This window comes from Pan paniscus, chromosome 2 (assembly GCF_029289425.2).
Source record: "Pan paniscus chromosome 2, NHGRI_mPanPan1-v2.0_pri, whole genome shotgun sequence".
NCBI lineage: Eukaryota > Metazoa > Chordata > Mammalia > Primates > Hominidae > Pan > Pan paniscus.
Genome location: NC_085926.1, coordinates 159,167,311 through 159,183,598, shown reverse-complemented (window position 1 = coordinate 159,183,598; position 16,288 = coordinate 159,167,311). Strand labels below are relative to the sequence as shown.

The 16,288-nt window shown below is 34.5% G+C and overlaps 1 protein-coding gene across 3 annotated transcripts in view; it reads right to left on the bottom strand.

Annotated features, from left to right (window-relative positions):
* Window positions 1-1,049: 1,049 nt before the first annotated feature.
* The window catches only part of NMD3 (NMD3 ribosome export adaptor), a 35,182-nt gene continuing 19,943 nt past the window's right edge, over window positions 1,050-16,288 (bottom strand). For 2 of the 3 annotated variants that reach the window (XM_003830618.5, XM_008956054.5), the window contains exons 8-16: window positions 15,839-15,917; window positions 15,204-15,300; window positions 12,847-12,964; window positions 11,362-11,507; window positions 7,552-7,664; window positions 6,669-6,741; window positions 4,432-4,538; window positions 3,666-3,736; window positions 1,685-3,212 (exon numbers count right to left, since the gene is read on the bottom strand). In XM_003830618.5, coding sequence (XP_003830666.1) covers window positions 3,082-3,212; window positions 3,666-3,736; window positions 4,432-4,538; window positions 6,669-6,741; window positions 7,552-7,664; window positions 11,362-11,507; window positions 12,847-12,964; window positions 15,204-15,300; window positions 15,839-15,917 — 935 coding nt within the window. In that variant the 3' untranslated portion in view covers window positions 1,685-3,081. Of the gene's footprint in view, window positions 1,223-1,684; window positions 3,213-3,665; window positions 3,737-4,431; window positions 4,539-6,668; window positions 6,742-7,551; window positions 7,665-11,361; window positions 11,508-12,846; window positions 12,965-15,203; window positions 15,301-15,838; window positions 15,918-16,288 lie in introns of those variants that run through there. The other variant, XM_034957680.3, reaches the window with a different exon arrangement.

Genomic DNA, 16,288 nt, shown 5'->3' with positions numbered 1-16,288 from the left:
TAACCAAGTTTGGGAACATCTGGACTAATCAACAGCACACGCTTCCTGATACTATGCATTGAGAATTTGGCATCACTCCTGGCACAGTCCTGCCAAAAGGACATAACCTAAAATTAATCTTGAGAAAACATCAGACAAACCCAAATTGAGGTCACTCTACAAAACAACTGGCTTGGACTCTTCAAAAATGTCAATTACATAAAACATTACACTCAGAACTAGTCCAGATTAAAGAAGACTGAAGAGATATGAAAACCTAATACAACACAGAATCTTAGATTTACTATTTTTATGAAGGACTTTATTGAGATTACTGACATCTTAATACGGCCTATCAATTAGATAACAGTTTTGTGTCAATGTTAATTTTCTGATAGTGATCACTACACTGTGATTCGAGAATTCCTTGTTTTTTGAGCGGGGGGGAATGCTGAAATATTTAGAGGATAAAGAAGCATCATGTCTGCATTTTACTCTTAAATGTTGAGGAAAAAATTATTAGTGAGAAGGGGAAAGAAAGTAAATGAGGCAAATTGTTTACATTTGGCAAATCTAGGTAAATGGTATCCGGGAATACTTGCGACATTTTTGTAAGTCTGAAATTATGGATAATTAAAAATATTTTTTAAAATAAACATTCCTTGGGCTGGAAATAACATACCCAGTTATGTAAGGATTGACTCAATGTGAGCACATTTACTAAAATTAAAGAATCTAGGGAAAACTCTGGTACTAAGTACTGACCAGGGAGGCATCTCCTGGCACACAGCTCAGAGCTTCTGGGTTCTACTATGGCAAGGAATTAGCCTGATGCTGTTAAACATCTCAATTACACAAGCAACTCTACCCCTGAACTTTTCTTGCTCATCAGACTTTTTTTATTGGGGGAGTGGGGGAACAGAGTCTCACTCTGTCGCCCAGGCTGGAGTACAGTGGCCAGATCTCGACTCACTGCAACCTCTGCCTCCTGGGTTCAAGTGATTCTCCTGCCTCAGCATCCCGAGTAGCTGGGACTACGCGTGCACTACCACGCCCGGATAATTTTTGCATTTTTAGTAGAGACGGGGTTTCACTATGTTGGCCAGGCTGGTCTTGAACTCCTGGCCTGAAGTGATCTGCCCTCCTCAGCCTCCCAAAGTGCTGGGATTACAGGCGTGAACCACCACACTTGGCCCCTCAGTGACTTCTGACTCTAAATCAGCAGCTTCAGGTGCAGATTTGGCTACAAAAAAATAATGGTCATAATGACTTGTAAATTATATTTATAAATTGGTTATAAATCATGTTCTTGTGCATTTGATTAATACCAGCCTTCCCAAGCCATAACAACTTTGGGACATGATTAAGAATACTGGGGGACCCACAAGACTCTTGAGTATGGGAACCTTACTATATAGTATGGTAGATTTATCAAGGTTATTTAACTTTGTGCAAGCTCTTGGATGACAGCTTTTCTCTTAGCTACATTCGTTTGCCTGTCACAGCCTTTCAACCAAGAAGTTTCAATACTTAATAGAACATCAAAATGAGTAAGACTAAATAAATGAGTAAGACTAAATAAGGTTAGTGGGAAACTATATTTTTCAGTGGGAAGATTATAAAAGTACTTAAATAACATTAACAATTCTACTTTGGAAAAGTGCGTAAGATACTTTCTCATGTAAATATGACACCGATGCGACCATTTCAAACACACGAAAAAGGGCAAGAATGGCTTTATTTTCATGCTTTAAAATATCTTGACATGGAAGATGTAAACACAGACCACCAATGAGAACTTGCTTTGGTCAATCTTACCTCTGAAGAACTAGGACAAGCCATTCCTACTAGGCCACCACCAAAGACAGGATATGGCTTTTAGATCCACAATTTTAACAAAATATGCAGACAGAAAAGAAGCCACTATAGAAAATTTAGGACTTTATCCATAATTTCAAAATTGGAAAGTCCGATATTAAAAAAAAGAAAAATGTTCCACACAGTGGCACTTGCTCAATCTCTTTATTTAGTGGCACACATGGAATGAATGAATTAGCTCTTACTTGCGGCATACTTAACAAGTCTGATCTTGCTTATAGAAATTGGATCGTAATACTTCATTCTCAGAATACTTCAAAACGTAAGCCACAGTTTTTCTTACAAGGATGTGGGAAGCATTCCTCATTCAAATCTGATTAATGGTTTTATAAAGTAAGTACCTCATTTTTATTAGCCATTATCTTCATGCTGGATTCTAATATTCTTTTTGATGGTGATCTGTTCAATGACAGAAACTTATAGAGAGAAAATTCCTTCTCAATTTATAAACAAAAATTTTAAAAGCAGCATTTTTGATGTGGTAGGAAGATATTTATGACAAAAGCAGCTACTGCCCTAAACTGGCAAAAACAACAAAAGAACAAATTTTTATTTAACCTTTAAATAACGAGTCTCTATTTGCTATAAATCTACAAATATTTTAAATATATTTCCTCCTACTGCAATAAAAATTAAGATAACTCTCTGTTTAACAGCTTTTGAAGAGTTAATTTTATAAGGAAATAAAAAAGATTGACTTGCCTCCTGAATGTCCAGTGATAAACTGAACCCTAATTTCCCTACCTCAACAACATAAAAATGATGTAAAGTGGATCAAAGTATGTAACAAGTTAATATTAAAAATGCTTCTTCATATGGTCTTTCACTAAAATAATCAACGTAAAAATAATGTAAAAATGTGTTTTTGCTTGAAGATTTAGTGAACGTTCAAGGAATCACAATTTTTGAGCTTTTACATCCAGAGTACTATACTATGTGAAAATACTACAGTGCCTCATATAAAAAAGCACAGTGATAAAATTCCACATGTAAAATTGCCAAAAATCAATAACAACTACATTCTCCATAATCTTTCCTGATCTAAAACCTCAAAGCTATCCATCTTTTTTAGTGGTTTGAGTGAGCACTGAAAACAATCATGTTTATTCAGGTTTAAAACTAAATTTCTCCTCTTGAAATCTGGAGGCAAAGATAGTAGAGACACTTAAGGTAACTCTGTCCAACTTCTTAAGCCCACGTATGGAAACAGTCTACAACATCTCATTATGTCAGCATTGATGCACCTTCTTCACCAGTGGCATCTTGGGAAATATGAAGGTCTTCAAGCATCTCAGCCAGACTAATTCGAGGTGCTCCTTCATCATCGGTGTCACTTTCCACAGGGATGGCTGAATCTAAAAAAATACAAAGAGAATAAAATAAATACAAAGTATTTATATGTATACAAAGTATTATATTTGAAAATATACAAATATCTACCTTCTTTATCATTATTATTATGTAACTATATTGTATCAGAAGCTCTTGTCTCTTACAGCAGTCATTCAAATTATATTCACTGAACAAATGAACTGAGTAACTGTAAGAATATACTTCCACCACTATAGGAGTGAGCAACTTAAGGGATCAAGCTAGAATGCAAATAATACTAACTGTAATATACAAAACAGTATTTTGTTAAGTTTTATTTATTGTTTTGCAAGTTTTTTTGTAGAAGTGTGACTAGAGTAGTTGAAAAAACAATTAAAGACATTTATGAGAATCAAAGCTTAAGATACCAAAATATTCATACTAGGAACTATACTTATATACAGAACAAATGACTTAAACACTCCTAGAACACCAACCTCTGTAAATGTTGACATTTTTTCTAATTGCCTCATCTTCTTCAAGATCTTCAAGAAAATCTTGGTATTGCCTTTAAATAAACATTTAAATATTTCATCACCAAAAATATAGTTACATTTTCTTCATTTAAGGACTTTCATTATAAGGACTATGTAGACATACTGCTGTTTCCAACTCACATTTCATGAAACAATTTTATATAAACTCTCAGTTTTTTTAGACATCAGTGTCTTCACCATCATTAAAGCCACTTTTTGAATCATCCAATAAACTGTTTTAGAACACTGTCTTCATTTCTGCTTAAATTATTTGAGGAATAACACACTTGGCATCAATGAGCTGTTTCCTTTTTATCTCAAGCCATAAGTACTCATCTGCTATTTGTGATATTCATAATGTAATTATTTATTATAAAGTCATGTGCCACATACTCTATGATGCTCACACAACAAAATCACCTAATGATGCATTTCTCAGAAGGTATGCCCATTGTTAAGCAAAGTATGACTATATTTTAACTTTTCAAATGAATTGTTTACATTAACACTACAATTATTAGGTCATAAACCAGGAAATAATTACTAAATCTGTGTTAAATGTCTTTACATCATCTTATACTGATTCCATTAATACCTTGATAAGAATCCAAGATTATAATTGAGTGCAAGGATCAATTGTGTGATGCCTATTTCTTTACAACATAAAAAGTATTTATCATAAAGATTTCCTTTGAGACAACATAAGAGATTTAAAGAAAAGCGAGACCTTTCATCATCTGTATCCATGTTTTCTCTCTCTCTTGCAAGCTCTTTCAATTTCCAGTTTCTACAACGCTGACGTTTGGTCCGGTCATAGCTCTTCTTGATTAATACCTGCAAGATAAATATTTGTAAAGTTACAAAGAATGGGAACTATACAGTGAGGCCACAAAATTCAATAAAGCTAAAAAATGACCAAACTAATGACACTGGTTACACCTCAGGAGAAAGGAGAAGGGATGGAGAGACAGTGTCAAGAGGACTTTTAAAATTTTTCTCCATGTATTTAACTTTTTATGAGAATGGATTCAAGCATTATTTGTACAATTGTTAAAATTTGCTAAAATTTTTCAGTGACTGAATACTGTTTTTCTTAATAACAAAAACTGTAGTTTTCTTTTAACTCAAACTTCAGTTTTCAGCTACCATTCATATAAATCATTCTCAATATCACAAGTAGATACTTTTTTTCTCTTATACCCACCAATAAGCATTTACAGAACTATATATAACTTTCACAACAATGTATCTTAGAACGCTTGTTTAATAAATTATAGAATGAAAATAATTTTACAAAATACAAAATATTGTAAGATTGCCATGATCTCCTCTTATGACCTTGTTAGAAATACCTATTTAGACTTACACTCCAACCACGCTGTTAATTCCTAATTTATCAACTAATAAAAGTACAACTGGGCAGGTGGTCGGAGTCCTTGATTTGTCATGGCTCTATTTTTTTTGCTCACTGCTAAAGAAATCAATGTTTATTCTAAAAGATTAAGCAAGTATAGAAGACAAGGTCTTTCACACTAATTTCATTCAGTTTCTCATGATTCTTAACCTCATCATGTTAGAACTTAACAGATTTTTCAGAATTAATAGTTTTTTTCCAAGGCTTGATACTGTGAAGATTATTTTTCACTGATATTTTATTCAGCTTTGAATAACAGCCTTAACTCTAAATGCCTTCTTAACTGAACAATGTATGTGAAACGAAGTGAGCCTAATAAAAATGAACCTGAAAAAATGCTAAATGTCATCATTTTTAGCTGCAAATTTATTTATTTATATTTTGGAGACGGAATCTCGCTCTGTCACCCAGGCTGGAATGCAGTGGCATGATCTTGGCTCACTGCAACCTCCACTTCCCAGGTTCAAGCAATTCTCCTGCCTCAGCCTCCTAAGTAGCTGGGACTACAGGTGCATGCCACCATGCCCGGCTAATTTTTTGTATTTTAGTAAAGATGGGGTTTCACTGTGTTTTCCAGGCTGGTCTCGAACTCCTGAGCTCAAGCAATCCACCCACCTCAGCCTCCCAGAGTGCTAGGATTACAGGCATGAGCCACCGCACCCGGCTAAATTTATTTTTGCTCTACAGATAATATCAGGTATTTTGATCGAGAATGAAAATGTGATTAGAAAAGGAACAAACAATCACAATAAATCTTGGATTTACCCCACCAAGAAAAATTATTTAAAATGAAGCCAGGCATGATAGGTGACATCTGTAATCCCAGCTACTTGAGAGGCTGAGGTGGGAGGATCACTTGAAGCCAGGAGTTCGAGACCAGCCTGAGCAACATAACAAGACCCCGTCTCTACAAAACGTGTTTTAAACATTAGCTGGGAGTGGTGGCATGTGCCTGTAGTCTCAGCTACTCAGGAGGCTGAGGTGGGAGGATTACTTGAGCTCAGAATTTTGAGCTGCAGTGAGTGATCATGACACTGCACACAAGCCTGGTCAATAAAGCAAGACTCCCATTTCTTTTTTTTTTTTTTGAGACTGAGTTTTGTTCTTGTTGCCCAGCCTGGAGTGCAACGGCACAATCTCAGCTTACCACAACCTCCACCTCCTCAGTTCAGGCAATTCTCCTACCTCAGCCTCCCAAGTAGCTGGGATTACAAGCTTGCACTACCACGCCTGGCTAATTTTTTTGTATTTTGAATAGAGACAGGGTTTCTCCATGTTGGTCAGGCTGGTCTCGAACTCCCGACCTCAGGTGATCCACCTGCCTAGGCCTCCCAAAGTGCTGGGATTACAGGCTTGAGCCACTGCACCCAGCCTCCTGTTTCTTTTAAAAAAAAACCAAAAACAAATTTTGCTATTATACCTTATCTGCAGTTTCAGAAATCTCTAAATTGATTCGTTATTTTCAAAAGTGTGAACTCCTACCTCTTACCCCTAAGAGTTACATTCATCCTCTTTAACACAGGAAAAAAGGGAAAAATCTAAAGCCTTACCACATCTGGAACTCTATCTGAGTTCATTTTGTTGACATGCTCATCATTTAAGTTACAGTTGGCCAAATCAAACCTGAAATGTAAACAATGAAAAACTTAGTGACCATTTACCCTTTGTGTGTAACTTTTTATTTTATGGATATCACCTAAAACTTCCTAAAAATCAAACATTTAATATGCTTCCCACTTTAAAAGTTCTGTCATTTATTACACAATGAACATGCTTCTGTAGATGCTGGTAAAGACAATAAGGAACTCTGAGTTTCACTTATAATCAATTATTGTCCACCTTGCCATACATTTGTAAAAGCAAAACAGACTTACGTATCATTCCAACTTTAGAATTCAATTAGTTGCTTCCTTCTAATTTATTTTAAACAAACAAACAAACAAAAAAAAACCTCATTCTGTAGTAAAAGAAACTGAAATCCTAAAAGCAAAAGCAATATTTGAGGGTTTAATCACACACTCACTGAAAAGCTCTGATTCAGAAAGAATTGATCTATGCCTTTACAAGCCCTTTGTATATATATAGTTGTCATATCTTAAAAGTGAGTTATCTGAGCAGTAGCAACTGCACAATAAAAAAGACCCAATCTGCAAAAGCAGTTCTAAATATGGATACAACCATATAACTTCAAGGCTCAATTAACAAAATCTTACAACAAATTACTCTTTAAGATTATAACCAAAATGGAGTAACTATGGGCTTCTGTCCAACCCAGTTTAATTTAGTTATCAACAATAAAATGAGTTATAAGGCTCCTAAGAACCCTTCGATCTTTTTAGAATAAACAATGTTAGTATTTTTAGGTAGTTTTGCTGGTTCCCAAAGAAAATTTGCAATCCTAATTGGCAGTTTAAAATATGAAATAATACAAACCCTAACACCAGGTCTCCGGGATTTAGAAGATGTCCCAAATGAGTACGACAAAAATACTGTTTATCTGTATTCATTTCAGATGTCTTCTGTACCCAGACTTCCCCGAGGGTATGCTTAAGAGGAAAGAAAATGTACTCTTCAATAATCTAAACATAACTCTAAAAGCATCTCAGAGAAAAGTTAAATACAATATTGATTTTTGGTTTTCTAATTTTTAAAGACAGAAAATTTTTTGTATTTTTCTGATGTATGAAACACTGTCAAAATTAACAAATTACTGAATCATGAGTATAGAAAGACTCACAAACAATTCATAAAAATAAATCACTGACTTTTTCTAAGATTTTATTCAAGACTTTTATAAAACATTAATAATGTCCCTAAAAATATATATATGTAGAATTTTCAAAAGAAATGTTTTCACAGGAAGATGAGCCAACATAGGCAGAGTGAACAAAATAACTAAAAAGGTAGGGGAATCTTAAAGCAAGAACGTATTCCAAGCAAACTCTTGCTTGACACAAGGGTTCAGAAAATCAGGGTTCAGACAAAACAGCCTAGAAATCCTGGTAGTAAACCACTAGAGAGGCCAAATCTTTATCAAATTAATTTTTAAAGTATCTACTAGTGTAGACTACAATCATTCTCTACATCTGCTATATATAATATAGTACATCTGCTATATATAATATATATATAGCAGAAACAACATCCCAATTTTTAAACTAGAAAACTATTAATTCCCTTTCTAACATGCCAACACCTTTAACAAAGACAGACCAACTGAAGTGAGATCGAGAGCAAAATATTAAGAGTTATAAATAAAATTAAGGAATCTCAAAATAAAGTTATGAAAAGAATCAAGTGTTTCTTATTGCAGTTGGTCAAAGAAAAAGAAATGAAAAAAATGAAAAGAAATAGAGCAGAAGGAGAAACTGAAATAAAAGACAAGTCCCAAACTTAAGAACTGCAAAAGAAAAGTCAATTAACAGGGAGACTACATTTTATTTAACAGGATTTACTTTCTAGCTATTAGACTTCTGCTTGTAAGAAATTTATTAACCTCTTCTAGCTATTTTTTAAAAACCAAGAAAATATAGTATCTGGTTTTATAACTGCCTGAGGGGAAATGATACTCTACATTTATTATAAATGAAAAGTTTGCCCTAAGTACATTACCTTAATTTATAAATAAAATGTAGAATGTCATCTGTCTTCCATTTCCATTGATTTTTCCCAAATTATCACAAGTTATTTTTGTCTCAAGAAGCATTATTAGCACACACACACACACACACACACACACACACACACACACACACAAGGGTACCCTGGGAGTCTCTAGATACTATTTCACAGTAAAAGAAGCCAGACTTTCATCTTTGAAGAAACATTTGATTTCAGATATGGGTTATAAACTATACATGTGATTCTGGAACACCTGAATGCTGTGTTGCACCAGAAATCAAGGATGCTTTCAAAGACCAGGAGAGTCACGTCAAAACAACATAGGAACCATTCTGAAGGGGCTCCCATTGAATAAATTTAGGGCAATATGAGGATTTAAAAAAAAAGAAAGGGCAGGCACTCATGCTCATTCCTATAAGGGAGGCAGTAGGATCGTTTGAGACAAGCCTGAAAAAACAGTGAGATTGACTCTACAAAAAATTAAAAAATAGAAATGAGACAGGTGTGGCAGCATGCTGAGGTGGTAAGATCACTGGAGCACACAACCTCAAGGTTCCAGTAACCTATGATCATACCATTGAACTCCAGCTCTGAGAGACAGAGTGAGACCTTGTCTCTTTAAAAAAAAAAAAAAAAAAGGAAAAGAAATGAAGGGAGAGGAGGAGAAAAGAAGAAAACAAAAGAAAATACAGTAAATATACAATACTTATACTTCAGGAGATCACAATGATAATCACAAAGAGAGAACCACCTGTACATGTAAGCTAATTTTCACCACTGGAAATGATTCCTAGATCAACTCTTTACTCTAAAAATATTTGCTAAAAGAATTAATAATTTATGCATAGGCCAGGGGAGGTGGCTCACGCTTGTAATCCCAACACTTTGGGAGGCCAAGGCAGGAGGATTGCTTGAGCTCAGGAGTTCGAGACCAGCCTGAGTAACATGGAGACCCCATCTCTACAAAGAAATTTAAAAATTAGCTGGGCATGGTGGCACATACTTGTGGTCCCAGCTACTCAGGAGGCTGAGGCAGGAGGATCACTTGAGCCCAGGAGTTTGAGGCTGCAGTGAGCTATGAAGCCATACCGCACTCCAGCCCAAACAACACGGCAAGATCATGTCTAAAATTAATTAATTAATTAAAAGAATGTATGCAGGCGAGCATTTCAGGAAAGCTACATAACCCCTAGTTAATAATGAAAAGCTCTTCTTTAAGAATGACAGCTAGTAAATGTAGAATAGAAATAGAAAATTCACCATTTTGTAACCCTGAATAAAATAATTAATTTATGGGCAAGAATTATCAACAGATGCTAAAGCCAGAAAAAAAAAGAGGTAACAGGAACTCAATACTTGCATATTATTATAGTATTAAGCCACAGATTGCTTGCTGGTCAGAAGGAAAAAAAATCATAACATTACAATGGAGGAATCTGACTATCACTATGTTAACAAGTGAAACAGTCAGACATTACTTGTCTCTTGATGTAATAAAAAGTACATGGCATCATCTCTGAAATATTCTGGCAAGAAAAATTTAACCTAAATGTAACCAAGCCTTTAGATCAACTTTCCAGTTTAGAGGAAACACAATGAATTAAGAAGCTAGTTAAATGGCATCATGAGGAAACAATTAGATAGATTTAGAAGGTGGAGTATTCTACAAGATAAATGCACTAGTTGTCTAAGGAAGTTGGTATCATAACCAATAAAAGAAAAAAGAAGGGGACTATTATTAAATAAAAGACTAAAAAGGTATAATATTCCCATTTAATGAGTGGTCTCCAATTGAATACCTGTTTGAACAAGGCATAAAAGACACTTTTGGGACAAATGAGGAAATCTGAACACAGTAATCCCCCCCTTATCCACAGTTTCCCTTTCAAAGGTTTCATCTGCCCACAGTTAATCGCTATCCAAAAACAGGTTGGTGGAGTAGAATTAGATAACTTTAAGAAAGAGACTACATTCACACAACTTTTATTACAGTATATTATTATAATTGGTCTATTTTATTAATTATTGTTAATCTCTTACTGTGCCTAATTTATAAATTAAACTCTATCATAGGTATGTATGTATAGGAAAAAACAATATACATAGAGTTTGGTACTATTGTGGGTTGTTTCAAAAATCCACTGGGCATCTTGGAATGTATCCCCATGGATAAGAGCAGAATACTGTGTAGACTATATGTTTTATAGGTATGGTAACAACATTTTCATTATGTAGAAAAATATTCCCGTGTGTGAGAGATGCACACTGAAGTATTTAGTATTTGGTGATGACTTTTTAAAAGTCAAGATAACCACTACAAAAATAAAGGTCCTCCTCTATAAAAATAAAGCAAAGAAATGCCTTTTTTAAATATAATGGAGTAAACATTTAAAAGATTTTTCCTACACAAAAGAGAATAAATTAACTGAACAGTCTAAGTCTAATAATTTCCACAATGACCACATATTAAAAAGATTAAAAAAAAAGAATTTTTTTCCTAATGTGGTGCTAAGTTTGGATTCCATACTGTGGAAACACCAACAAATTTTTTTTAAAAGAGGGACTGAAACAATAATAACTGAGGGGAAAAAAAAATACACTGGCAAGCAGGATGTAGCTTACCTTTTTTGATATCATTCCAGCACCTGCAGCACGTTTTATATCTCGGACTATGCTGCATTCCATCACAATAAACTCCTCTAGCTGTTTGGGATGACATAAACTATTGAAAGGGTGACTCCAGAAAGTGCTCCCATCAATATCTGCCACTAAAAATAAGGATAGAACACAAAAACATAAGAAAAATTATATATTTCAGTTATCAAATGTATTAACTAAGAAGAAACTGGTAGATACCAACTGGGAAGTGGCAGGTCAACAGAACTAGTGTCAACTCACTCCTTAGGGTCATCAATTACTCCTATAAACCAATCCCAAACTTCTCAAAGCACAAGAAAAATATATTAGATGTCAAACATATCTTAAATAGTTACTATAACCAGAATGCCACAGGGCTAAGTGCCTCTTAAGTAAGATCAGAGCCAATCAGTGGTACAGCTGTTTCACGTGCTGGCACTTTATTTTAGAAACGTATCTGTCATCTTAGCTGCTTAGTTTATGGGAAATAAAGCCTAGTTCTACCAGATAGGTAAAGAATGTCCATCCCAATATTGCTAACAGATCTTTAACTTATGAATCCTAACTGATAAAGATAATGAATGACTTTGAAAAATATCAAAATAAACTCACTTTTTGTATAAAGGAAACATATTACAGAAAATACATGAAAAAGATCAAGCAGAAGATACATCCAAATACTAAGATACCTACCAAAATGTGGTCTTCCTTAAAAAATAATTTATTCTATAGACAATGTTAAAAAATGATCTACAGTAATAACAAAATTGGTTAAAATTCATATTTAAACTAAATGTTCCAATGGGCCACAAAAAGCCAAATGTTCCAAAATTTAAAATAACTGCTAGACACCAAATTTTGGCAATGGACTTAAGTAAATAGTCACAAAAATTAAATGAGGTAAATAAGTCAATTTCAGGCTGGACATGGTGGCTCACGCTTGTAATCCCAGTACCTTGGGAGGCCGAGGCGGGCAGATCACGAGGTCAGGAGTTCAAGACCAGTCTGGCCAACACAGTGAAACCCCGTCTCTACTAAAAATACAAAAATTAGCTGGGCATGGTGGCAGGCACCTGTAATCCCAGCTACTTGGGAAGCTGCAGCAGGAGAATAGCTTGAACCTGGGAGGCGGAGGTTGCAGTGAGCTGAGATTGCGCCACTGCACACCAGCCTGGGCGATAGAGCCAGACTCTATCTCAAAAAAAAAAAAAAAGTCAATTTCAGTAAAAATTAATGGAATAAACCAGTAAATATGTAAAAATTAACAGAATTGTTTCTTTAAATAAAAAATACAAAAGTAACTAATCAAAGCTTGCAAATTCCACAATGTTTTGTATTAAACAATAGCACAAATTTTAACTAACCCTTCAAAACAATATTAGCAAGAATGCTTGAAAAATTAACAACACGAATTATTATTGTTTGTCATACAGAACAAAATTGTCAAGGCAAATCATTTCCAGAATTTACCTTGTAGGGTGTTTGGATCAATGAGGTGAATGGCACTGGTTACTCGAATACACACACAAATCTGGTTCATATTTCCCAGGCTTTGTGCCAGTTTTGGAGACAGACAGACAACATTATCCTAGGCATAAGAACTAACATTTAGAATGAGGCATATCCTAAGTAACAGTCCAATAAACACTCATCAATAAACACCCAATCCAATTGCATCTGACCAACCAAAACGTTATTTTCAATTCTATCAATCAACAAAGAGACTAAAGAAAAGAATCAGACCTTAAGTATGACAGGCATCTTGTCTTAATAAAAATGCTTTAAAAAAAAAAATCCTGGCTGAGCACGCTGGCTCACTCCTGTAATTCCAGCAATCTGGGAGGACAAGGTGGGAGAATCCCTTGAGCCCAGGAGTTCAAGTCTAACCTGGACAACATATGGAGACCCTGTCTCCATATACATATATATATATATATATATATATATATATATATATTTTAATTAGCCAAACGTGGTGGTGCATGCCTGTGGGCCTAGCTACTTGGGAGGCTGAGGTGGAATGACAGCCTGGGCCCAGGAGGTCGAGGCTTCAGTGAGTTAAGGTGGTGCCACTGCACTCTAGCCTAGGTGACGGAGCAAAACTGTCTCTCAAAAAAAAAAAAAAAAATCCAGGGCCCAAATCACCAAGCTATTATTATTTCCATTTTATTGCAGTGTGAATGCCTCTTATCACTCTATATGTTAATACAGTGTACATTCTAAACAGAGTATTATAAACATTAGCAGGAGAGCGATTCTATAAATCCACCTGTGACTTCTTTCAATCTCCATTAAAAAATAAACTTCAAAGGAACACATTTCTCTTACATGGCTACATGTGCCAATATACAATCAAAGATTGAAGCCCAAAAAAGTCACATGTCTACATTTATATTGGGAGACATGAAGCAGCAACGTAATTATCTGTTTTTAAACTGAATTAAAATACAAAAAATATCTGAGTTATATTTTAAGGTGTATCTATTCACAATCATAACAGCTCTTAGTTCAGTCCTTGGTTTTTAATACATGAGTTTCCAAAGATAAACAAATATACTTTTTTACATAGTGTAATACATATGTTAATTTTTACATGTGTAAAACTCAGTTACACAAGGCCTAAATATGCCCTCACACCTAAATTCATATTTCTCAAGATTTGTACCAGGGAAACATTTACTGTTTTAAACCAGAGGTTGGCAAAATGCCACCCTCAAGACAAATCTGACCCACCATCTGTTTTTGTAAATAAAGTTTTACCAGAACACGGCCCTGACATTCCTTTACATATTACCCATGCTACTTTTGTACAACAGCAAAGCTGAGTAGCTGCAAAAGAGATTATATGACCTGAAAGTTAAAAAATTTACCATCTGTCTCTTTACAGAGAAAGTATGCTGACCCTATTTTAAGCTATCATTTCATCCCCAGTACATACTATAAAATAGCAATAGCAATTTTAAAGCTTTAGAGACACAGACCTGGGTGCAAATCCTAGGTTCATCATTTTGTGATCACGTAACTTTGGGCAAGTTATCTAACCTCCTCAAACTTCAATTTCCTCATCGTCAAAATGATATGGCTTACCTCAGTTATTATGAGATGAGAATGAGGTGAAAGACACTAAAGTATCTAGATTAACTTTATGTAGAACGGTCACAATAATGGCAGTTATCATTCTTAGTGATTTAATACTGACATATAAATTCTTACATGGCAGAGACCTGTAGTTATACAATCCTCAGTACACAGCCTTCTATACTATAGATGCTCAATAACTATTTATTGAATTTTAATTCACATTTTTTGAAGCAGGGTTTTATCTTAGTATAATTAAATGAAATAACCTACATTTTAAATGTTTTATTCAGCTTATGTTTTAAAATCATAAAAATGATTCTATGATCTCATTTTCACATTATCACAATATTCTTTAATTTCTTGCCAAAATTTTGTTTGTACATATTCCACAAAGTGGCTCACTAATATTGATTTTAATGTCATTTCTTTTATTCAATTTCACTGAACTACATGATACAGGCTCATAGGATCACAAATTTCAAAGAATATGGACTTTTATCAACTATAACCAGGTCTTTTCATTTTAATACACCAAAATAAAAGGCATGTCAATTCATAATTATAAGCATGACTTTTTAAAAAATATATATCTTTTAACATGGCTGAATGTGTTAGAAGTCACTTAAGGAACTTATTCTAAATTTTTAACCAACCCTAGAGGAAAACCAGGGGCTACAAATTACATATAAGCCAATTAATTACTTGTACTCTTTTACAGATATGGATTAAATGAAAAAGAAAAGTACCTTGCATATTGGAACAATTTCCACAGAAAAAGTGCTTTTGTAATTGTATGTGTTACTATGGATATCTTGAGAGATCAGTCTTTGTGATGCTTTGTATCTATTAAGAAAAAAGTTAGTAGTAATATAAAGACAAAGATCATTAACCTGTATGGACTCAGGAATATCAATTTTCATTAAATCAAACCATCATTGTCCAAGGTCTAAAATGGCTTCATGATGCCTCCTCTGGTAAAACCTACTGTCCTGCACTTGCATGTCAAAACCTTCACCATTCTAACTAAGCCCTACCTATTTTGAACCTTTTCCACCAAACCTCTAGAACATGCTGTTGGCTCAAACCAATCTACTTTCTATATAGCATTATTAAAAGTCATACTAACGCCCACTGCAAATCTTTGTTCACACTAATAGTACCTTTCAATATAAACTCCAGCTATGAAAATTTCCCGATCTTTGGAGCACAAGTCCTACCACCTCTGTGAGTGGGTGGTTAACCCAATATATGCTTCCTGATTGTGTAAGTATTTCTACTACGATTTTAAATAAAGAGAAGTTGTCTGAGCCTGAAGAATGTATGTGATCCACATCCATTCCCAAGTCCTTAGATTTAGTCACATTCAAGGTTCAGAACATACCTACAGGGAACTGTACACTGAAGAAATTCGACCATCTTCTGAGCATGTTGTTTTGAGGAATAATAAAAATCCAGACCATCTTAAAAAAAAAAAAAGCCATACGAAAATAATTATGCAAAATAGGATTCTCCTCTACTAACATGACTATATTATAAATTACATCTGTTTTAAACAAAATCAAATTATTAGAAAACTCTATTGTAGTCACAACAGATTAGAGATATCACTTAAGACTTCTTTGGCAAAAAGACAGACAAAATAAATCAGCAAATGAAAATAAAACTCGTAATTCTAATTCTAGAAAAAATAAAACTCAAGGCCAAGGGGGACAGAAAAACAAAGAACAAAGAAAGTTTATGAACAGCCGGGTACAGTGGCTCATGCCTGTAATCCCAGCACTTTGGGAGGCTGAGCTGGGTGGATCATGAGGTCAGGAGATCAAGACCATTC